Below are 24,266 nucleotides of genomic sequence, written 5' to 3'. Positions count from 1 at the left end.
TTTTGCACTTCAGTATGATAACTTCATTTCCAACTGTTCAACTTAGTATTGATTTTATTCAGTGCAATAAAACGAATTCATCAACAACAGTATCTAGACAAAATTGTTATGGTTTAGTAAAGAATAATCAAAGTACTTGATGATCAAAATCTAACAATTTGATGCTTAAATTCACGAAAAAAAAAAATTCACGAAAAACAAAATATAGGTCAAGAAGGGAAGTTCTATCGCGAAAATATGCTGAATAAATATAGAAATAAAACATTTCGAAAACATTTTGAACTGTATCAATTATCAATCAGCGTCGATATCGGTACCTCTTGAAGTAAAACCATAACTGGAATATACCATTAACAAACTGACACTTGTAGCCATGCTTATGGCTAATTTCCCATTCTCGATTAACACATTTAAAGGCTATATCTTCGTAGGGAGGCCCGGCATGAAATCTTATCACAGCAAAATCTGGGTCATCGCATGGTGTTACCGTGAACGTAGGCGTTTCTGTGACATCTAATAAATCGGGATAGAATATCTGAAGTCAATTCAGTTTGCATTACAGAAAGAGTTTTCAGGTAAAATTTTCAATTCAGTTTGTGGGATAAAGAGAACAATCCGAAATTTTTAATTTAGTTTGCGGAATGAACGGAACAACTAGAAATTTTCCATTATGGCACTGTAAATTACTTTCGGTAAGCCAATGTTAAAGTTATCTAATAATATTACTAGATTACTAAGTATTCTAGCATTCTTATGGTAAAGACATATTTTATTTACCAGATGTTAATATTAATCTTAACTTGATAAAAAAAAAAAAAAAAGCTCTTAAATGGTGTTAATTTAACAGACTACATAAGTTCAAAAACAGTTCAAAATTCTGATCAAAAAAAGTTTTACATTAAAGCGGTAACCCTGCACAATTTTTGGCGGTGGATTATCCATATCATAGTGAGTCTGATTATATTTATTCCACTCAAATCCAGTATGTACACGATTGAAATATCTGTAATTGAAAAGGTCGCAAAAGCTTTACATGTGGCAAGCAAATTTTGCAAGTGAAAAGCTTTGATTTACAGGTGAAAAGCAAATTAATCCTAGTAAGATAAAAACCACTAAAGATATTAAATATCTTTGAAACTGTTAAATCTTGAAATTCATGGAAAAAGAAAAATATAACTTCAAACGAGAACGAGTTTTTTAAGAACCAATATGCGACAGAAATTGGGCGAGAATTACCTTGGTTTCCGTGGTCGATATTTTTCAGACCAAAGAAAAGTCTGTGCTTCAAGTGGTGCTTCTACAGAAAATGCTGCCTCATCATTCGTCATGCCTCGGCGAGCTATCAACTCCATTTCTGCTTCTGCCGTCTACAGTAATAATAACAAAGTAACGAAATAGACTAAACTCAATTTTAATTTCTAATTGAAAATAACAGATAGAGAAAAGCGATGCCTCTATCATTCGTTCTTAGCATTGCTGACTGATAAAAATATTAAACAACCACCTGACAAAAATTTGAAAAAAAAATTACCGATAGACCAGCCGATGTAGAAGCTGCAGAGCCATTCTCGGCTTTGTCCATCATTTCCTCACGTTTCTGGATATCTTCTGCTTCATCCAAAATCTCGATACCTGGCATAGCTTCTTTTTCGTCACCATACGATGGACTATACAAACCACGTTCATACATTTCTAGTGTTAGAATCTCCATTTCGTCCTCTGTTAGAAGCCTAAATTCACTTATGATTTTTCAGTACTAGAAAATTTTCATAAACAGTTCAGTACTCAATAAAATTTATTCATGAAATTTATTCATGGAAGCCTCTAACTGATCATTCCATCATAGGCTCTGATCAACTTCTATCATGATATAATACTACAATGAACAAAACCATTTGATGCGCAATATACTTTTTATTTATTTCCTCCAGTTTAACATATCAATTTCAAGAAGAACAAAGAAACATAATCAAACTTCATTGAAACATACCGCCATTGCTGTTCTTTAACATCATCGTCCATAGCATCCAATTCATCCAGTTGTACAGACAGTGTTTTTAACTTAGCTGACTGTTTCACTCCATTCGAACCTTCTCCACGTTCCTAGAATCATTTCATTAGAGAAATTCTGATATTCATCCTTAATACAAATTAAATCAAACTAAGTACTACCTGTCTGGAGACCTGTTCTGGTTCATATTCACGCCTGTCCTTTTCAGTCTTTTGCTCTTCTTTTATTTTTTTTAGTCTACACCGCAATATTTCCTGATGTTGCTCATGAATACGAGCTTTTGCCATATATACATGAAGATGCTGTAGTGTAAATTCCAAGAATTCTACATCTACGCCAGGTTCACCACTGTGAATCTTTTTTTTGATCTGGGTTTCCAACAGTGCTAATTCTTGATGAGTTTTGCCCTGAAATACTATTTGATAATATTTTGTTTCGCAAAAAGTCTTTGTATTGAGTCAGTTTTATTGCTATCCCTTGCTCGATCATTTTTCTTTTTTCCGAAATCATTTGCAAGTGATATATTAAAGCAAACAACATGAAGGTATTTTATTTCCTCAAAAAATTCCAAAATCTATGCTGCCATTACCAAATGCTTGTCAAAAAATGTATTAATTTGCAAAGATAATTCACTTCGTCATAATGTCGTACAAAATTGTGGACAAGCAAAACATGCTCACCTTGAATAGCTTGGTAATATCATTCTGCACAGAATTATGAACTGATTCTCTCGCGTAAGTTGAATTAACATCATTAGACAGCTTTCGTATTTCATGCCGAACAACTGTACAAAAATCAGTCCACCAGACTGAATTATCAGTTGGATCCACTCGTCGATAAACCTATAAAAAGGACTGCAAAAAAGCAGCACAGAAAAAATAAGAAAAGATGTCACTAGGTAGCTCGATAAGATATGACACTAAAAATTGCAATGATTATGAAAATATAAAGCGAATGGAGTTAAGAAGACAGAAAATACCTTGATATCCTCTAGCAAATCTTCCAGATCTCTAATTTTAAGTCCCCTCAGATAAGTTACTGGATCAACAAGCTCGAATTCTTCATCTTTTATATTTTCAATCTTTTCGTTGTCATAACTAATATATCTATAAATATTAGAATGATAAAAGAAAAACTCTAGCAGCTGACGAAAATATCATCCAGCAATTAGTGAAAAAAAAATGCAGTTAATCTGAAAATGGTTTCAGAATATGAAATGAAGCAGTAAAAACCGGCAAAATCAAAGCACCTGGCAAGAAAATCGATAGGCTTTGCTCGTCCCTCTTTTAGCCTGATCTGTGTACGTAATTTAGCCTGACTAAGTAAGAATCCTTCTTCTGTTGCATACCAGTCCGAGTTATGTCGTCTTTCCTCATCCCTTTTGATCATTTCTAGATCTTCCCGAGCCGCATCTCGTGCTTCTCGATTTCGTTTGAGCTCTTCCATTTCTGCTAAGTTCTTCATAGTACGATCTCTATTCCTATATTGAATGACATTAATAAAGGAGAAAAAATAAAGTTTAATTATGATAACTGACCGTCCAATGTTCCAATCTTTGTACAAAAACTGCATAAAAATTAACAAGCTTTGTATCAAAACTGTATCTTTCTTTAGATAAATAACTAACCAAATGACCTGAAACATGAGCTTACTGTAACCTAACCAATTAACTCACATTTTTTCAATTTGTTTGAGGGATAATTCAGCCTTGCCTTCAGCTGCCAATTTCTTAGTCCATATAAAAGTAGACGTTAAATTTGGGTCGTTAAATGGATTATTTGTGTTAGTATATTTGGCTTCATCATCGAACGTAAAACCTGACTCCTTTTCTGCCTTCAAAATCATAAGTGAAAGTCAGATAATGTGTCACTTCACAACGTAGAAGATTTGAGATCTTCAAGTTTCATAGGAATAAAATCACTTTCTTACTCGGATAAGAAAATCACAACCAGAAAACCTTTTTCAATTTTTTTGCTAAACGTCTGGCTTTTTTTTCCTCCGAAGTTTCCATCTCTTTCTTCTTTTCTTTTTCTTTCTTCTTCTTTCGTTTCTTCTCTTCTCGTAATGCATTCAAACGTCGATCGAATCGATTGTCCTAAAAATAATGAGAAGTATTATACGTCAACCATGCAATTAAGTCTGTTTTGTGGAAGTCACTTTTAGAATACAGTCTACCATATCTATCATATCAACCAAACCAAAATCTATAATAATAATTAACGCTAACAATGAAATAAAATTAGTGAGGAAAAAAAAAAGCGAAAGCGTATTAAGAAGTTACAGATCAAGACAGTAACAATACCTTATCAGAATCGGAGCTTGATGAATTATGATCATGATGTTTCTGTTGCTTTTTCTTCTTTCGTTTCTCGTTATCACGTTCACGTTCATGTTTTCTTTTTCTCTTATTTTTTTCTCTATGTCCCATTTTGTCTATAGAATACACTATGTAAACATCAGCTAAATTTATTTTCAAACTATTATAGTTATATAAATTTAAGCCAAATAATTACTCATTTTATTATATTTGTAAGAAAACTTAAAACTTTATAAATAATCAAATCATGAGATATTTGACGATGATTTAACAATTATGCAAAAAATAAAGCTACCAAATGGAAGTGAAACTTGTCATAAAACTTTGAATAAACAATTTATACGACAAGAAATAATAGTTAGCATATAAAAAGAGAACAAAAAAGGAATCTCGCAGTAAGCAACCAATTCGTTTCACTCATCGATATAATACGGCCCGATATGGCTACTAATACAAATCGTATCGGATATGAATATTTTGATGGAAATTAAACGAATAAAATTATTTGATAGTAACTTTAGAGGAGTATATGCTTCCTCTACTAAAATAATCAATGATTAAATTTAAATCATAGTTCAGGGTGAAAAACACGGGAAAAGTAAGGGTTTCCCAATCACAACAAAACGGTATATCCACCCCGACCTCGGCAGGAGTCGAACCTGCAATCTTCGGTTCCGTAGACCGACGCGTTATCCATTGCGCCACGAGGCCAAACGTTAGGTCCAGTATTATTTCTTATGTCCTTTCTTGAAATGATTTTTACTTTTAAATGGACGTAAATGAAGGATAAAAAGTGTGAAAGCAAATTGAATTGATTTATCTCGTTATGCAATTACTTACTTACATTGAGTGTTGTTGTGCAGTTTGTTCTTGTTTATTTTTCTTGTTTTTATTTTTGTAAAATATCAAGTTTAGTAATCCCTTTAGATATATCTAATTCATAATTTAATTTGGCGAAGTGATAATCATTATTAGATCTAGCTGATAATCTTAAAAATTATGCGAATATTACATTAAACCAAACGGATACATATATGAATAAATGCTTCTATTCTTAAAATTCGATTATTTATTATATTAAAGATGTACGTAAGTTTATTTATATATGAACGTGCTATATATATCAACGGATACAACATGTTTGTATATGAGTAATAGGTGTATTTACGATATATTCACTAATAGTAAAATGTATGTGCATATTGAGTAGCCATTATTTCATTGGTATATTCAGTATGTAAGAAGTTATATTACCTTGTTATATCTTAACTTGTAGATTTTTCTATCATCAACAAAAACAAAATGAAAAAAAGACGAAAATTTTCCAAAGAGTGAAATTTTCAGTTAAAAATTTCGAAAGCAAAATGGTAGTTTTTCTTTTTTTTTTTAATTTTAAATTAAAAAATTGCGTTCACAAGTGATTTAAGTGATAAAGAAAGTAATTAGTTACTACGGTGATAAAGAACATGTGCTAAAAAGTTGAAACAAGAAGCAATATTTGATATTTTGAATTACAAACATTTAACATATTTTGAATCATTGTTAGTGCAGCGGTGACAAAATATTTTCTAAAAGATTACACGGTTGCAAGTAAATTAATGTTTTTTCTTGGATTAACAATTCGTTTTTGACTAGACGCATAATGTGAAAAGATGTTTCGCTTCATTTTCAAGCATTTTTTCAATTCTGTAATGTGGTGTTTGAATAATTTTAAATTAAATAGACATTCAAAGATAATTGCAAAACCTATTTTTGGCTCCTAATGATTATGTACAAACAACAGAAGAATGGACAATGATAAATATCAAAATTCGCTTGTAACATTTACATTATTGAATAATTCTTATTAATTAGTAACTAATTGATTTTGTTGGATTATTAGAAATTTTGCAAAAACATTCATCAAGCAAAATGAAAAGCAAGAAAAGAAATGAAGATTTCTTGATGGAATTAAACTACAGAAATAATTTTGGTACATTTTTTTTTTTCGTTTAATGAAATGAAATAATTACAGTTTATCGGTACTTTTTAACATCAACGAAAATAGTTGAATTTGATAACAATAAACAGACTCTAACAAAGATAATTTATAGCTAAATGCATAAGTTAATAATTGTTTTCACTTTATTGGATTGAAGTAAAAATACCTTCATTGAACAAAATTTTCATGTATATATTGACAAATTCACAATTTTTAAATTTTCTTTAGTTAGAAGGTTAGAATTTGAAATTATTGTAGCAGAGTTTCCTGGTAGAAGTAACCGAGTAATTTTATCTAAACTGTCAATCTTATGACTATTTCGTTCTAAATCCTTATAATACCCATCTTCAAAATGAAGTAGCTATTATTAATGCAATTAATCAAAACAAAAGATAAATTATCCGTTAAATGTTATCAGTTGTTATCAGTGGAAATCAGCGTAGGAAGAAAAGTATTAAATTAACAAAAGTAAAAAAAAAATGGAATCTTCATTAGTTTTATCTAATTCCTTTTGAAAATTCTGTTAATTATTTTGTCAATGTAACTGAAAAATATGTAAAAAGTGGACATTTATGATAAATAAATAAGTAATAAGAAATACTTAAATTTGTTTTTATTGCCCCAATTTTTTTCACTCATATAAATCATAAATGAGTCGGTCATCTCACAAGTTTCCGTAATAACATGTAATGACTATATGATATCACTTTGTAACTTTGCTTAAGGTATAATTACCAGTTAGAACGATCTGGAAAACAAAAGTAGAAGAAGAGATGATAATAAACGGAATAGGTAACTCGTTGTAAACAATGGATTAAAGTAAGCTATCAGTTTAATCAGCTTTTGTATTTTGTGCAATACTCCTTAGACACAATAATTCTCAGATATCTTGGCCAATTCAGATTGTGTAACTAAAAAGTCATCCAACCAATTCAAGTGAACTTTTTTAGTTTTAAAAATATTTTGGGCTTTTTTTTAAAATGATTTTATCGTAATTTAGAGTAATTTTAGCTCAAAATTTTAAACAAACATATTATGAATTACAATAAAATTAGGACTTTACTTTATAATTAGTAACATCCATTTGGTCAGATTAAATTAGCAAATAATTAGCACTAATAAAATTAGTAATTACAATTTGTTTCATAAGAATTCCGAATTTTTTTTTTTTTTTTGCACTATCAACTAATTAAACATTTCTTGCAGTGATTACAAACTTCTTCAGCAATACTCATCGTTGTACCTTTTTTTACAACGTTTTTGATATTTTTAATGGAAAAAATAATTTTCAAATTTAGTAATGTGTATACAAAAGCAAAATTGTATCTATATTATAATTGTGCAAAGGTTAAGAAAAAAAATAATCAGAGGTAAAGTAATAAAAAGATTGTATGTATAAATAATACATTTCAGGTACTATTGTATTATCATTGATGAAATCAATTAATCAAAATCTAAACAAAAAAATCAATTATACTGTAAGAAATACTTCATATTCGGGCAGAATTAGAATATTATGAATAAATTATGCTGTAAACAACAATAATATATTATTAATTTAATCTAATTATGCATATCGCTGCTTAAGCCTTGCAAAGTAATTAATTTGGGAAGCTTATTTTAAAAAATTTCATATATTTACTGCTTCACTATACTTTTAGCGTTCATTAATTTGTACATAATATTAATCTTTTATTCGCCTTTTTTCTGGAAAAAAAAGAAATAATTAAAATCACAAAATTAAAGTTGAATTCAAAACAATTTTTGTCCTTTTTTTAAAAATATACTTCAGTGCTTTTTTTTTTTTTCTAATGAAATTTTTAATATTTTATGCAACTAAAATGTTCTCAATAGCAGTAAGAAAAAAAAAAAACCGTTTGCAATAATAATAAAAGTTCGTGTTAAATTTTCAAAAGAAAATTTCAGGAAATGGATCTATTAACAAGCTGTAATGGCAGTTTCGATTAAAAAGAAAAAAATTTTTTTTATCAATTAGCAAATTTGTAAAGCGTGAAAAAATTTTAAGATATGCATGTTTAAGTAAAATTATGACGCCATAAACGATTAAGCATTTTAGCCCACCAAAAAAAAAAAAAAAAAAAAAAAAAAAAGAGGCAAATGATATTCCTATATCAGTCATTTCAAACAAACTTATTTTAAAAATAGTTAGCTCATTAGTTGATGTCAACAAAATATTTTTATAACATTTTTCGTTTTCGTCAATTATTGCTTCGATTAACTTCATAATTTAATAGAATAAATTTAGTAATACTCGTAACATTCGTAATTTCATTTTCCTTTTCTTTTTTTTTTCTTTTGATTATTTAGAATGGAGCAAGATAATCTGAAATTACCTAATGTACAGAAATTTAACCAATTAATTTTCATAATTATTTCAAATAAATTTTATGAAATTGTACTGCTGCAAAAATTTTCAAAGCTCAGTGAAAGTGAAATGAAATGCGAATAAAAATAGGAAATTGAAAGCGCTTTCCTTCTTATCATTTCGATTATTTTACATTTTTTTATTTATATCTTTATAATCATTTGTGATTTGTTTATTCTTCTTTTTTGGTGTCTATTTCGAAAAATATTTTAATTTTAAACTGATAGTGATAAATAAATTTTCAAAAAGCAAACTCCTAATTGACTGACTAAATAAAAAAGTAACTATTAATAAATAATTCATTATTAAAAATATTCTACTTTTTAACAATTCAAAGCAAATTAAATTGCATACTAATATGGTAAATTAAATTTTCAACTCATGAAAAATAATAGAAATGATATCAAATTAATTGTACGTTTAAGAAAATTTTCACGCACGTACACAAAATGATTAATTTGTAATTACAATAATACAATAAATAATTTTTAAGGGTATATAATTAACAAATTCTACTAAAATTGATATATATTTATGGCAAAAATCTTGTCAACGGTTTTTCTATTATTCTTCATCACAAGTAACATTAATGGATTACCGCTGGATCATGAATGGAAGCCTAAATTATCGGCGGAAAGAGTTAAATATATAGGTTATCAGTTTTTCTTTTTAAATTTTGATTCAAACTTGATAAACAGAATTCATTCAAGCTTTTGTAAAATGTTTGATAAATGAATTTTTTTTCGAACTTAATAAATGAAATCATTTAACCTTTGTAAATTCCACAAAACACATGAATTTTATAACTGAGAAACTTTAAGAAAGTATGGAACGCTTTTAATTAAGGTTATTAAGCATCATCATTCGCATCTGTAGAAATCTGTGTGTTTTTTATTTTTAAAATTAAACAACATTATTTCTATTATTATTATTATTATTATTGTTATTGTTATTATAGTTTAAAAAAATGAGTATTTTCAAAATGATACTGCAATAGAAACGCTGCATGCCTTCAAGTAATTTAAGAAAAGAAAATTTTTCTTTGCTCATTCTCAAAAGTGATAGAAACTAAATTATAATGATAATTATGTGATATGATTACTTTTAAGTGTTTTTTTTTTCTTCCTTTTTGAGGTTTAGCGTTTGTTTTATATTTGTACAACAAATAGTAGCATTTCATGCTGTAATATTTAACAAATAGAATTAAATTATAATCATAATCAAAATGCAGCAATAGTGTCAAATAGTAAGAACAAAATTCAACATTACATTAGATAAGTGAAGTAATTCTTTGCCCTTTTAAAACAGTTTATTATTAAAAAATATTCTTAACTTAATTTAGTAATTATCATAAACTTATGATTTAGAAAAATAATTATAATTCAATTGCTGTAACATAAACAATTCTTAAATAATTCCTTTTTTTTTTGAAGGATTAATTTAATTTTTTTTTTTTGTAACATTTATTGTTAATAGATTTTTAATCAAACTTTTTTTTTTAATTTGATTAAAAATCGAACTGTTAAAAACATTGGCATAAGGAAAGGTATTTTATTTAAACTTATTTTAAAAAACAAAAAGAAAAAAAGGAAAGGAAAATATTATCCATATTACAGGTAATTGTCTAATAATTGCAGGTAACAGTTTACGTCCTGGACGACCATTAAAGCGAAGCAGTTATGCAGATTTCACGGATTTTCATCCAATGGATTTTAATATGATTGGCGGTAATTTTTATTCACTAACTTTGTATCAACAAATGTTAACTTTTATTTCCTCTTTTTTTTTTACTTGAACGTGAAAAAAAAAGTTTTTCCTTTATTTTAATTATATTAGCCGTGAGATCGGCTAATTAACTTGCATATATTCAAAATATTGACATTTGGAGACGTTTCCTTTTTTTGTAATTTTTCAAAATAGTATCTTTAGCAGTCATAAAATGTATGAAGTCTAGTTGTTTTGATAAAACTTTGAATTTACTTGATTTCTTTTTTTGTTCATTTCTTAGCAAACGTTTGATATTGTCATGTTTATGTCACTATCAAAGAATAATATATTCTCCGTTTCACATAAAAAAGTATTTTTTAAAAAAAAGTAAATTTTTTTTCTAGAACTGAGAAATATTTTTTTTTCTAAGGATCATACACTGCTCGTGTTTTGAACATTTTTCTCAAAAAAAAAGTATTTTAAATTCTTTGCAATTCAAAAAAAAAGTACAATCAGTAAAAAAGTACAATCAGTAATTTAGTTTTAGATGAAATGGTCGTTGAATTTGTGCCAAAATACGACATCTGGCAATTATATCGTCCAAAACGAATATTGGATATACGTCGCTAAAATGGAATCAAACATATCAAATGAATATGAATGATTATGAAAATCATCAACTATCATTCATAATCATTTCCAGGCTAACATTATCTATTGTTCACTTAGACTACAACTGCTAGTGAACTATAAAATAATAAATTGGATAATTAAATACTTAATTTTATTGGCCAGAAAATTATATTATGAGAAGTATCATTATGAGAAATACTTTGACGAAAGAGCACTTTTGAAATCGGTATATTATATACACACATACACATACATACATAACACAAACACACACACACACACACACACACAAATACATGGATAGATTCTGTTCTAAAACTATTGCAACATTAACATACTTTATTGACTGATTGAGCAAATATTTGACCATCTAAAATATGCATAATCCACTGTAAAGTGAAAAAAAATAACATAGAACATTCATCCTCTAATCTAACAGATCAACATATGATAACAACAATAACATGTCACATTATTTCTCCACTTTATATCTTATCGATTACCATTTAATCAAATACCGGTAATTTTTAGAATATTTCGAAATATTTGATAGACTAAAATGAAAGAGTTGAATATCTTAAATCGTATCATTCTTCACCAGTAACATTTTCATAGCATTAATAAATACACCAAAAAATATGAGAATGTACAAATTACAATATCTATCAGATTCAAAAAAATAATATTTGGAAAAATTTAAGAACAATTACACTCAAATCTACAATTAACAAAAAAATATATTATTCTCTATTTTTATTTCTTTTTTCTTTTATCGTCTTCTTTTTCGTCCGCTTCTTTCCATTTTTTAATAATTTGTTGTTGAATATCTGGGGCCAATGGTGCATACCTGAATGATTAAAATAAATTCTCGACGATAGTTGCATTTATAATAGTAGGCAGTAGGACTAATTGGTCAGACTAGCGTGACTTTTTTGAACCAAATGAGCACAACATAATGGTCAAAATTAAACAGCTCGTAATATTACAGTAATTGTAAAAAAAAAAAAAAAAATGGTACTACTCGTAAAATAGGGATTTGCAAGTTTTTGTTGCAATATTTACGACTATTCGTCCTTTCTTTCTAATCTTTCACGTGTGGAAAAGGGTGAAAGATCAATATCTATGTTGCTCAGTCTCCAAAAAACCTCTGCACTAGCACTTTTTTTTCCAGCTGATATAATATTTCCATTTTACATTTACACTCCGAATATTATTAGAGTAAAGGACATAGATAATGTAACAAATTGTGTTACTTTGCTTGAATTACCTGGCGAATTCCATTACATATTCCCCTTTTCCTTTTGTCATTGTCCGCAATTTCGTCGAGTAACCAAACATTGATCTTAGCGGGGCCTAGAAAATGCTTTCAAAGAATGCCAAAAATGCAACAAGAATTTAGATTTTAACAATCTTCAAATTCCAAATCAAAATTTGTGTAATGTTCTGCATTGACCTTGATGAAACGAAATAACTTAATTTCACCATATGCAAACTCACTTCACATGTTAGTGTCAAATAGCCACCAGAAAGTGATGAATCCAACAGGATAGCACCTGATGACAGTGTGCTCGAAATTGAATTCTAAACATATCAATTATTTTATTGCAGAAATTGGTTCAACAACTAAGAAGAAAAATTAAATCGGAATGGTAAGCCTACGCTACCTGAAACTCCTCTGGAATAGTTATATCCACTTTCATTATAGGTTCCAACAATTTCCAGTCAGCTTTCAAAAATGCTGAAAAATGTATGCCTATAATGTAACAACGCAATGATATGTCAAACATTTTGATTTCTAACAGTTGTAACAGCTAATATTTATAATAGCTGTTTTTACTGTGATGAATTGTCATCAAAATGCTGAACTAAGCTAATGCAATGAAAATTTTGATTCAAAAAAGACGGTAAATAGGAACCAATTCTTTTGATCGGATATCTATCAATCACGTAGCAGAACTACTAACCTTCTCTCATCATATTCTGCATGGTATTTATCATAGCAATATCAGTCGAATCAACTTCATGCGTTTTACCATCCTGAAGCCGAACTTTGATTCCAGCAATTTTGGTATGAATCAGTGGACCCTCATTTAACATCATATTGAAGCCCTGAAAATTTCCAACTACTTTCATCTTCTAATTTCCGCTTATGCTTTTTCCCACTTATTCTTAGCTTTCGTTCGTTTATATCAATCATTTATGGTACACTCGTAATTTATTTATATCACATGTTTTATAATCTTAAATCAATCACTAATATACCATTAAATTTAGAGTTAGTAAAACTTACTTTCTTCAGCGGTACAATAAGATTTTTCGGTATGTTATTCCCGATTGTTTCATCAGTAAATTCAACTTCCATATTCCGATTCGGTGGCAATGGTTCTATTATTCCTTCAATTTCACCAAACTGTCCTTGACCTCCAGTTTGTTTTTTATGTCGATAATAAAATCTTAAAAGATAGATTTGATATACGACAGCAAAATATAATGACGATATAAAATATTCAAATATACTGAATTAAAAATATTAATAGAAAAACTGATATTGCTGCAATTGAAAATTGTCGAAAGCTCCTTTTATGTTCCAAACAAATAGTTTCCCTTTGCTACTGCTAATCGAATATTTTCTCATGTATGCGTAATTTCGGTGAGTAATGAAGGAAAAAATAAAATGAGTGAAAATTAAATATACCTGTACGGCTTCGCAAGAGTTTCACGGTAAGCAACCGTTGGTGCACCTAATATAACAGGACAATTAAACTCGTTTTTCATACGTTGAGCATAGATTTCCTGGAAAGAAAGAACAGAAAAAAAGAAAAAAAGGAAGGACTGAAAGAAAGAGTGAAAATGTTAAAATGAAAGAATTCGAAAGTATACCAAATGTAATTCGCCCATTCCAGAGACTACGGTTTCTCGCGCTTCAGTATTATATTCCTTACGGAATGTTGGATCTTCCTTAGTGAAACGGTTTAAAGCTTTCATAAATTTGTCACCATCTTTGTTATTTACACATCGAATAGACATGGAAATTACTGGTTCCGGAATATGCATTGATTCCTGAAAAGTGCAATTCTTCAGACTTAAAATGGGCATATGCAGAAGTGAAATAACCTTCTCTACTACAATGGATTTGAGATAACATGCATTTAAGCAAGGAAATAACTTACGCAATAAACCTCGCAATCACTTTCGCCGCAAAATGTTTCACCTGAGAAACATTCTAAACCATACGTGGCACAAATATCACCAGCAAATGCAGTATCGATTTCCTGCATAAAAAAAACATAGGGCTTTTTTACAAAAAAAAAAGCAAGTCACCAAAAAATAAAAATTTTACCTGCAGTAAGTTGGCATGTATTCGAACCAATTTTTGCACGCGTACTTTTCTACCATCTTTTGAAGCATAAATAGTATCACCGCGGCATAACTGCCCTTGATATACACGGAAATAAGTTAACTGCCCAAATTTTCCAGCCTATAGAATATCTTAATTATAAATGTCACTTCTTTTTTCTTTTTTTTTGTTTTTGCTTTCGTTTTTTTTGTAAACGAGATTTTTTGCAAGAAAAACAAGATAGAAACTTGTTGTAACAATTTTTAAATCTGTTTTGAATAAATTAATCAAATGATCACACAAAAATATGAAGAATTCAACCTCTAATTTGAATGCAAGACCAACAAACGGCTTACTGTTGCTGCGCTCTGGATTTAGCACAATTTGTTCCTCTTTCCTGGTCCTAAAATATTAATGCCTTTCAGCACAGAGCTTAAGAAAACGACAGTTATGAAAAGAACAAGCAAGTCAAAGTCAGCGAAAATAAATAAATCAGAAAGTGAAAGTAAAAAGAGAAATTTCAAAGCCATGACCTTAAATCTATTTTTCTAAACCCCATAAAACTTTAAATTTAATTTCCTAAAAATTAATATTTGTAATTTTGTAAGTACTTACACTCTGTTTAATGTCGAAGCATGATTCACCACTTCTGATGGATTGGGCAAGTACTGAACAACAGCATCAATCATCGATTGGACACCTTTATTCTTTAATGCGGTGCCAACAAGCATTGGTACAAAGGTTCTCTTGATTGTAGCTCGACGAATAGCTTCTTTAATTTGACACATAGTTGGTGTAATATCACCAAGCCACTGTTCCGCAATAAGATCATCACCATTTGCAAGATATTCTGTAATTTTATGATGCAAGACGACTTATTAATGATTCATTGATCCAAGGAATCAAACAAATGAGCAAACAACGTCTTATTCCTTATTTGTAAAAATCAAAGAAGTAGAAGTTCAATAACAACAATGTATTTTACATGCGTAAAGAGTTCTGTCATTAAAAGAATTATCAGATTCTTGTACACAGAATGTTGAAATTTTCTATTTACAACTAATCATTTTATATCATAAAAATATGGAATTGAATTTTGGAAGACTAGCATATGAAAAAGTTAGGATAAATGGCTACATATATAGAAATAAGAATTGATCGTTTCACCTATTAATTCTTGACGCATATCTTTAGCTTGCATCCTCAATTCAATCGGTATTTCATCTCTTCGTAATATGCTTCCATCCAAATCGTCGTTATACACTGCTTGTTCGTCGATCAGATCTACGATACCCTTAAGGTAATGCATAAAGGTCAAAAAGAGATAATGTATAAAAAGAAAAAAGTGACAGTAAATATTCTATAAGTTGAATAATAAAGGGATGTCTTTTCATACTCAGAACAAAAAGCATCTCTTTACTGAATATTGATTTTGGTGTCGTGCTGTCTTGGACATTCCAAGAACTCCTGAATACAATGAGAACAAAAATCAGTCAAAGACGATCGACGGAAATCATACCACTTAATCACTTAATGCTATATTTAGGAAATAATAATTGTATAAAAGCAGGAAAATATCGATTCCATTTAGAAATCTACCGCCAATATGTTTTATAAATAATCAGTTGATCTAGATAAACCTTGAAGCCGTGTTCTTTTCCGATCGGTATTTGCAACAAGGCTGCATTATGTTTCAATTTTGTTCGCATATCATTTAATGCTCTGTAACAAATCACAATGTTTTTATAAGGTAATGCCTAAATGTTGAAAAAAAAAAAAAGATTTAAAACACCATACTTAAATGGATTTGCACCGGTTCGATCCAATTTGTTGACAAATGTAATGAACGGTACATTGTAACGTTCTAGCTGTCGATTGACAGTGAATGTTTGGCTTTGTACTCCTCCAACACCACAAAGTACTAATACAGCACCATCCAGCACACGTAATGCTCGTTCAACTTCCACCGTAAAATCAACATGTCCTAATTTCATTCAAATCCGTATAATAGATTAAGAAATCGATCTTATTTATCGGTGTTATCAGTTATGTAAGGTTTGATTGCAAATATGTGGAGTAGAATGAATGAGCTTACAATCCCTATGTTATTTGCACTGTTCTAATCCATATATCAAAAGAAAAGAAACAAAATCACTTCTCGTGCACGATCCACAATCAGAATAAAAGAAATATAAACCTGGAGTGTCAATGATATTAATATTTACACCATTCCAATCAACATAAGTTGCAGCTGATTGAATGGTGATTCCTCGTTCCCTTTCCAAATCCATAAAATCCATTGTTGCTCCAACTTCATCTTTTCCTTTTACCTGAAATGAATTTGCTGTGTTTTATTTTTTTTTTCTTAAGTATCAGTTTATATTTTACTAAATTATGTCGTAATTTTCATGATGCTGGAATGCTGCAATAATTGCAAAGAAGGAAAATTATCTCAACAGAATAATATTGCTGTAAAAATCAAGCAATGTAAGATCATATAGCAAAAACGAGTTAGCAGGAAATATGCCATTTACAAAATATGCCTGGAGCTACTAAATTCTTTAAGGTTTATTGAACTGAATAGATATCTATACATCATATTCTACTGAGATAAAACACCAGTTTCTTTGAGAATGTACGACATAACTATTGAATGACTTTGAAATTAAATGATTTTATTAAAATCGTACTTCATGCATCTCCTTAATTCGACCAGCATAGTACAAAATTCTTTCCGTAACAGTAGTCTTTCCGGAGTCAATATGAGCAGATATACCTGGAAATTTTGTGAAATTAAACAACTGGGAAAACTCTGCCAATCTGTCGATCGCATAGATCATGTCGCATTTCCTTTACTAATTTTCTTCAGACTAAAAGTAAACTGCATGAAAAAATGAAGAAAAAACAAACAAACCTATATTTCGAATTTTCTCCAATGGTTTTGTTCGGCAGGTAGGAATAGGATCGGTACGTGCCGTAGCTAAATTCCTCCAATTCACAATAAGCTGCAAATATATATAATAAAATTAATATAAAACAATTCTTGAAGACCCAAAGATATAAATTTCTTTAAATAAACTTAGTTGCTCTGTTCCATCAAACACTTTACTAAATGCTTTTTTTAATGCTATTTTCCTAATGTCGAATTACTATAGCCGCAAAAGTGCACCGCCAATAAAAGCAAAGAACGGGAAAAACATGAACTCAAAAGTATAAAAAAAAAGCTTGGTGAGATTAAACAATTAGATATCTGATCTTACTGATTTGATATCCAGCGTAACACGTCTACTTCGACTTAATACCATTATGAGTTGCTGTTTTCAACTTATATTACTCTCGTGATAGCTATAATCACATTTAGTGAACCTAAAATAATGCAAAGAACCACAGACCGATAGCAAAAGACAGCCTTTTCCAAGTCCAAAATTACAGAACTTCAAGTACAGAAGTTAAAATCTTCATCATTTCCCTTTTCCCAGCAAATCAAGAAAACAAGATACTTGAACATTTAACAACTTACCCTCACTGAATAAATGGACAATAAATATTTATTCATACATTCTCCATAAAATGATGCATGGTAAGCAGAAAACTACTTATTGATGAACCAGAAAAAATCTGTTAATTTTCAAATTATCAAGATTCATCAAAAACAGCTTCCAATTATTAAATACAACAAAACGGATATGAGAGCGGACATGAGTTTGATTATCTAATCACATTCCAAATAGCCCCACAAGTAGTGGAACCACTTTTCCTAAATCACTTGAACTTTCATTAACAAAGTCAGTTAATCTTTGATAACACATGAGCTCTTTTTTCAGTATTCTGGAATAAAGCTTTCACCAAATGGCGCACTTCATCTGCATGTAACCACAGTGCCAGAGGTCCTTTTCCATCGCACCAACGATCATAAATATTCTAAATTAATCAATTATGTTAACGAACTGGACGAAATACAGCGGTCGTGTCGATCAAATTTTATCAATCCGTTCATTCATATATGAATGAAAAGTGGTCATAAGGACAAATTAAAAATGCAGACCTGCAAAGATGAATCCAGACAAAACAATAACTCCTTGATGCGGAAATATGAAGATCCGGTATATTTATGAATGAGAGAATGCTTCGACTGTTCAATCTAAAAAAATATTTACTTGGTGTCGAATGTTACTAAGCACTGACAACGAAACTATTCTTAAAATGAAACTTCCGCAGTTTTACTGTAATAAATTTATCAAAGCATAATGTTATTACTGAAAATTAAGCGTTCCGATAATAATAACTATTGGCACTTTTGACAAAAAAAAGAAACCAAAAAACCAAAAAAAAAAATTAGAAAGCGTTTGAGAAATAAAGTCACTAGATGTTTATCACCCACAAAAAATTTTTAGCATTACTTAATGAATTTTGCATTTTCTTGTTTTATCGCAGATGATCAAATAAAAATAGACGCAGTTCTGAAACTTACAACAAATAACATCTCCGATCTCTTCAAAACTTTCCTCAGTGTTATGACACTTAGCTCAGCATCAGATGATCGAATATCCTCCGTAGACAACAACATTTTGATCAGTGTGTTGAAAAAAAAAGAAATGACATTGCCAAGACAGCACGCATAAACTGTTTTGGTCAGAACCTATAAAAACTGCATTTCAGTTTAGAAATATACTTCTAAAATATTATAAATCCATGTAACGAATAAACACCACCCGCGATGTAGCACATATTCCTTGGAAATCAAATAATATTAAAGTAAGAGTAGTTAAAACCAAAACGGCTAATAAATTTACCTTTTTCCAAATCCCAGAAATTTGCTCTAGATTCATCATACAGCCATCCAAACATTTCATGCATTTTTCACATTGAGAAACGTCATCCAAGCCAAGAAAGACTGGAAATTTTTTCAAAAAAGGTTGGATTGTTGAATCGCTGAGAGATGTGAAAATGGACTGAAAATATATTCTATACAACAACATATAAAAAGAATGTGTAAACATGCTAACTTGTGTCATTCGTCAAGAGAGTAGAAATCTGACGACGACAATGTGTTAACTGCTTTTCCATTGTTTCAGCAGCAATTTGTCGAAGATTTGGAATGAAATCCGTGAAGGAAATAGATAGATTTTTGGCCTGTAAAGTTGTACTTTTTTTAAGCACATTTGCTTCTATTCCTTTATTTCGCTCAGTTATGGTCATATAAAGAAGTCGCAAATAAAAAAAACAAGGTGACTATAGGTAGACTAAAATGTTGGTAGTATAAGAATAAGAGGATTAAAGCTCAAAGTTAGAATATTTACTAAATGAAGTAATAACGTAACCTGCATAGTGTCACGCATTTTCGGCAATATTTCGACTATTATAATCATTAACCGATGGCAGATATAATAACAATTATTGTAAAATATTGCTGGAAAAATTCATATAAATTGATGCATAATTCTTAAAAGACTGATAGAAAAGATTCGAAAAACTTGAAAACAATATCTTCAGTCACTATGAATCAAATAATTACACCGAAGTAAGTTGATGTAAAGTAAGTCGCTCTAAACCTACGACTAAATATAAAATATGATTCGGCACTTATTTTATCAAGTTAAAATGATGTTGTTATTAAAAGATACTTCTCAATAAGTCAAACAAGCGCATCAATAGAGGTAATGTGTCAGAGAGACTGATATTTCATTATATCTGATTATGGCTGTACTAACGATAAGCAAATTACAATGAGTATCTAATAACTCTGGTAAAATACAATATTCAAGAACGAGATATTACTGAAAAATAAATTATAACCTGCCAAAACAGGGACCGAAGATATTTCTGAGTCATGCTTTCGAGGTGCGGTCCATGCATAGAGTTCAACTATATTACGAGCTGTTTGTAAAATTTTACCCATAGCTGAAGCAGAATCTGCTTTCGCTGCATCATCCAATGTTTTTACAATTAAATCTGCTATTTCGGTAACAGTCTTACTAAAATATGTGCAACTATGTTGTTATGTTAATGATTTCATAATCCTGTAAAACATAACAGTTACATGATTTAAGACTATGACGTGCTGAAGTCCAACGAATTATCAATAAAAACGGGTAAAACAACGAACCGGCACAACTGAATAGAATCAGAAACATACAAATACATAAACCCTATATCCGATAAAGGTAATGCATATGAGAAAATAAATACAATAATACTATTTAAACAAAAACATTCAAAAAAGTTTCTAGAAGAGAAATAAAATGGCGCACCTGACTTGACAGTTCACCAACCGCATCAGTTTCGGATAATGTTCTTCATTTCTATCGGTTTCTGTCGGTTTGTTTAATCCAATTTTAACATATTCTTCAACAGCTTCATCCTCATCCGTATCCGAACTGCTACCAACCTATAAGATAGTTCGGATCACCAGTACTGAAAATCTCTGGATCCTTTTGTGCAAATCCAGAATTAATAAATCAGAAATATAACACGGAGGAAGAGCTGAAAAGCATGGGTGGAATTCCTTACAGTATCCATTAACAAATGGTTATCATTACTTAATCCTGTAAACCAAAGTCAGCAATGATAGTAACCAATTTCTATAGAAACATCTCTGATCTATTACTATCAGATCTACTAATCAAAATGCAAAAATATACTGAAACAAATTCCGTTAATGGCGCTTCAATAAGAGTCCGTGCTTCGTCAATAATCTTGCTGCAGCGTCGATTAATAAACGTACTCTCGTAATTTTCAGCAAATTTCCGAAACGATTCAGTCAAGTTTGTGAAGAATCCTAGTTTCTGAAGCAGAACTGTTAAAATTAATAATAAATCATCTTCTGGTCAGAATTAAAGTAATAATATACAGTGGAAAAGGAGCTAAATTATGAACCTTCATCTCCTCGCCAAATTGATCTGTCGATGCCAGAAGGGCCTCAAATGCTGGTATATCTTTTGAATCGTAGGGAATAGCTGGTGTAAGGCATTCATGCACCAGCAACTCGACGACTTCATTCGATATTTTATCACCGATTAGTTGAACCATACTTTTTCCACTAACTTTCATTGCACCAAGATTTCTGCCTAAGTTTTTGAATAAGTCCAGCATTGCACTGCAATTCGAGCATCTTAAACTTAATGCATCAGAAAATAATATTTCCTTTCGCCGTTGCTTATTTCATTCCCACATAAAATCAATTTGACTGATAATAAAGAGGAAAGAAATATCTCCTTGGAGCTCCATATTTTGATACTGCACACTACTGAAATTTCGCGAACACGGATAGCTGGGATTTAAAATAAAAATCTGACTTGATTTTATGCAAGGGCAAATATTTCAAATTTATATCACAAAAAAGAAAGTGAATCTCTAGGAAATAAATTTAAAGTGACGTTTTTCATTTACCGGAGAACTTTTTCTGGATCAGAGCGTTTTCTCTTTTCGTTTTCTATTGGTTTTTCTTTCCGTATCACATATTCATATCCCGAGAAGGAAGTGCCATCACGATAAATAATAATTTCCGTAGGATCCTTTGCGGCAATCAACCTTTTACAAAAATGGTGCATCAGAGCAGATGATAGTTTGCCAATTTTTGCATCAATTAAATTTAAAATATCCATTGCAGACAACTTCTGAAATATTCCCTTATTTATTCATTTAAACAGAATATTTTGTAAAATATTTTTGGACATTATTACTCTGATCTATTTGAAGAAAGTAATAACACTAGGAATAAGTCCTAAGTTTTTTAGCTTCTTTTGAAACTCATAAATAGTAGTACGGAAAACATATTTTAGCTACTACTAACGCATGCAATAATTTTACATTTAAAATCTATATGGGCCATCCTATCATTCCGATGTTTTGTCATAATCATCAAAATAAACGTTATGCAACAACATATTAAATATAAGTATGGATATAAATGATACAAAATAATTCATAAAATGTTCACTAATCTTAAAATGGTTTTACAGTTTTACACCATAATTAGAATTAATCTAAAAAATCTCCATTTATTTCGACAATCGAGTTATGACCTAAAAAATTAAAACTGAGTTCCAAACTTTTGAAATACAAACTTCGTTCAAAGCATCACAGCTAGATACCGTCAAATGCAAAATAATTTTGTTATTAAACTCTCGCAAAGAAAATATCTGATCCCAGAAACTGTTCAACATGTAGGTTAAGCTCTGTCGCAGCGTTACAATTTCTGTTTTTAATGTTGGGCCAATGCGTTCTGCGAATGCCTGATCAGCAGTTTCATTCCTCTGTAATTATTATAGCTAACATATTATTAACAACGACGGTTTTATATAAAAATGCCTTTACAGTAATGCTGACTCCATTCAACTTTGTTTGAAGATAAATATATCTATTGAAAACAATTCTCGTGTTCGTTCATGACTATAGTATCTTCAGAACTTCAGCCAAATCTATGAAAATCAAGGTAAACTAACAAAGATTTTGAAGTATATGAATTGCCATACTGCTAATAATGATATTTTAATTATGTTTAAACTCTGAAATGTAAATTTATTTTACTCTAATTAAATTGTATGATGACTATACCTATATTTCTCAATTCAACACTAAGTCCCTATTACAATATAAGTGAAAAATTGTACTTGCAAGATATCGTTTAATTTCCCTTCTAACTCTACCAATAGAACTGCGTTAGCCAAAGAGTTTTCTTCATTTGGTGAATACCATAATTGGCATATCAGTGATTCAACTTCCTCTAGCGAATGCATTTTCAGTTTCCAATCTTTTATAGATTCTAGTCGTTCCAATTCTTTTTTCTTAAAGAATAAATCTTTTAAAAACATGTAAAAGAGTTCCGCTATTTCCAGGAGTAAATTAATGGTAATGAAATGAGAATCAAGCAGGATTAATGTTTAATCTATCCCTGGAAAGATAACTGACGCTAGATAACTTGACATTAAATTGTACACTTTGTTTCTCCATAATTTTTATAAGCTATATTTTATGATGCATTTGTTTGCTTCAAAATATTATATGCTTCTCAATTAATAACTTAACAATTACTGGTAAACATGAAATTCATGAATGTTCATATTAGGCAGTTCAAATAAATAGCCAATTTTACAACTAACATTTAACTCAATTTCCTTCGCCATATTTTCTACATTATCAGCAATAGAATCGACAGAATGATTTACGATACTACAGGCGGAACGAATTGTATCTAACAATTTATTAGTTGTAACGAAATCAGGTATGCATTCCACATATTTCTTATTTATTTCTGATGCGATATCAGTCACTGCTAAAATAAATTAGACGAAGAAAGAAGCAATGATATAAAGCAAATATAATTAGCAATGGAGATACTGGGATAGAATCTCATTATACACAATTAAGATGAAATTTAAATTTTATTAACGATTTTACCGGTAGCTATTAGACGCTCCAAAGATGATATTTCTCGTCCAATACTATCTCGATTATCATTCTCAACATCTCGTACCGATAATATACGTTTTTCTGCAACCGTTCGTAAAGTGGATTCCATTGTTTTTATGCTAGAAAATGACAAATTACAGGTGAAAAATGCTACTGAAAAGAAATCTCGTTTAATGCTATCAACTGACATCTCATTGTGATAATATTCGCTTATGTTTCTTAATAGTTTATGCTCGCATCGATGATGATAAGTCCTTCTGCTACATTTTATACATTTGAGATATCGCAAGTTTTCATAAATTTCAGCCATTCTTGAATCATAAAAACTAATTATGACCTTTACGGAATTTTAATGAACTGTGTGTGCATGCATGTGTGAGGGAAGGTTACTCCAAAACCTCTTGTTGAATTATATATATAAATTAGTTAAGCTAATTGTATTTCTGTACAGACGTGACTCAGCTGAACCACGTGAAAACACAT

At 29.9% G+C, this 24,266-nt stretch overlaps 4 protein-coding genes and 1 non-coding gene across 8 annotated transcripts; 1 reads left to right on the top strand and 4 right to left on the bottom strand.

Annotated features, from left to right (window-relative positions):
* Nucleotides 1-298: 298 nt before the first annotated feature.
* On the bottom strand, nucleotides 299-4,439 carry Bma-cacn-1 (CG1676-PA, putative; the record flags this gene model as incomplete). 2 transcript variants are annotated; one of them, XM_043074920.1, is made up of 12 exons in its annotated part: nucleotides 299-535; nucleotides 898-1,003; nucleotides 1,237-1,367; nucleotides 1,532-1,730; nucleotides 1,991-2,103; nucleotides 2,173-2,418; nucleotides 2,692-2,853; nucleotides 2,991-3,117; nucleotides 3,261-3,491; nucleotides 3,687-3,844; nucleotides 3,969-4,106; nucleotides 4,314-4,439. In XM_043074920.1, 12 exons carry the CDS (start codon nucleotides 4,437-4,439, stop codon nucleotides 299-301), a joined length of 1,974 nt encoding a protein of 657 aa, XP_042930854.1. The 2 variants fall into 2 exon arrangements, with proteins under 2 accessions (XP_042930854.1, XP_001891602.1); XM_001891567.1 differs by lacking the exon at nucleotides 2,692-2,853.
* A 527-nt stretch (nucleotides 4,440-4,966) lies between these two features.
* On the bottom strand, nucleotides 4,967-5,039 carry Bm14561. The gene has a single exon. It is a non-coding gene; the product is annotated as a tRNA-Arg (tRNA).
* Nucleotides 5,040-9,229: 4,190 nt separating this feature from the next.
* On the top strand, nucleotides 9,230-11,032 carry Bm8912 (Uncharacterized protein; the record flags this gene model as incomplete). Its single annotated transcript, XM_043074919.1, has 3 exons — nucleotides 9,230-9,347; nucleotides 10,333-10,422; nucleotides 10,950-11,032. 3 exons carry the CDS (start codon nucleotides 9,230-9,232, stop codon nucleotides 11,030-11,032), a joined length of 291 nt encoding a protein of 96 aa, XP_042930853.1.
* A 756-nt stretch (nucleotides 11,033-11,788) lies between these two features.
* Bma-gfm-1 lies at nucleotides 11,789-17,677 on the bottom strand (the record flags this gene model as incomplete). 2 transcript variants are annotated; one of them, XM_043074917.1, is made up of 19 exons in its annotated part: nucleotides 11,789-11,882; nucleotides 12,303-12,388; nucleotides 12,533-12,616; nucleotides 12,700-12,773; nucleotides 13,000-13,144; nucleotides 13,326-13,488; nucleotides 13,731-13,828; nucleotides 13,916-14,095; nucleotides 14,206-14,307; nucleotides 14,376-14,513; nucleotides 14,694-14,775; nucleotides 14,988-15,222; nucleotides 15,540-15,666; nucleotides 16,013-16,094; nucleotides 16,170-16,356; nucleotides 16,570-16,702; nucleotides 17,063-17,148; nucleotides 17,287-17,377; nucleotides 17,633-17,677. In XM_043074917.1, the coding sequence occupies 19 exons, from the start codon at nucleotides 17,675-17,677 to the stop codon at nucleotides 11,789-11,791; spliced, it is 2,232 nt and encodes a 743-aa protein (XP_042930851.1). The 2 variants fall into 2 exon arrangements, with proteins under 2 accessions (XP_042930851.1, XP_042930852.1); XM_043074918.1 differs by lacking the exons at nucleotides 17,063-17,148; nucleotides 17,287-17,377; nucleotides 17,633-17,677 and having other exon boundaries at nucleotides 16,570-16,672.
* Nucleotides 17,678-18,158: 481 nt separating this feature from the next.
* Nucleotides 18,159-23,892, bottom strand: Bma-czw-1 (the record flags this gene model as incomplete). 2 transcript variants are annotated; one of them, XM_043074915.1, is made up of 15 exons in its annotated part: nucleotides 18,159-18,293; nucleotides 18,418-18,513; nucleotides 18,844-19,011; nucleotides 19,166-19,266; nucleotides 19,379-19,505; nucleotides 19,694-19,782; nucleotides 20,169-20,347; nucleotides 20,624-20,760; nucleotides 21,014-21,157; nucleotides 21,249-21,468; nucleotides 21,762-21,988; nucleotides 22,439-22,627; nucleotides 22,985-23,158; nucleotides 23,474-23,646; nucleotides 23,772-23,892. In XM_043074915.1, the coding sequence occupies 15 exons, from the start codon at nucleotides 23,890-23,892 to the stop codon at nucleotides 18,159-18,161; spliced, it is 2,280 nt and encodes a 759-aa protein (XP_042930849.1). The 2 variants fall into 2 exon arrangements, with proteins under 2 accessions (XP_042930849.1, XP_042930850.1); XM_043074916.1 differs by lacking the exon at nucleotides 19,379-19,505 and having other exon boundaries at nucleotides 19,166-19,324.
* Between the last annotated feature and the right edge of the window lie 374 nt (nucleotides 23,893-24,266).

The sequence above is a fragment of the Brugia malayi genome (genome assembly GCF_000002995.4).
Source record: "Brugia malayi strain FR3 genome assembly, contig: Bm_v4_ChrX_scaffold_001, whole genome shotgun sequence".
NCBI classification, from domain to species: domain Eukaryota; kingdom Metazoa; phylum Nematoda; class Chromadorea; order Rhabditida; family Onchocercidae; genus Brugia; species Brugia malayi.
This window is presented reverse-complemented; position numbering and strand designations above follow the sequence as displayed.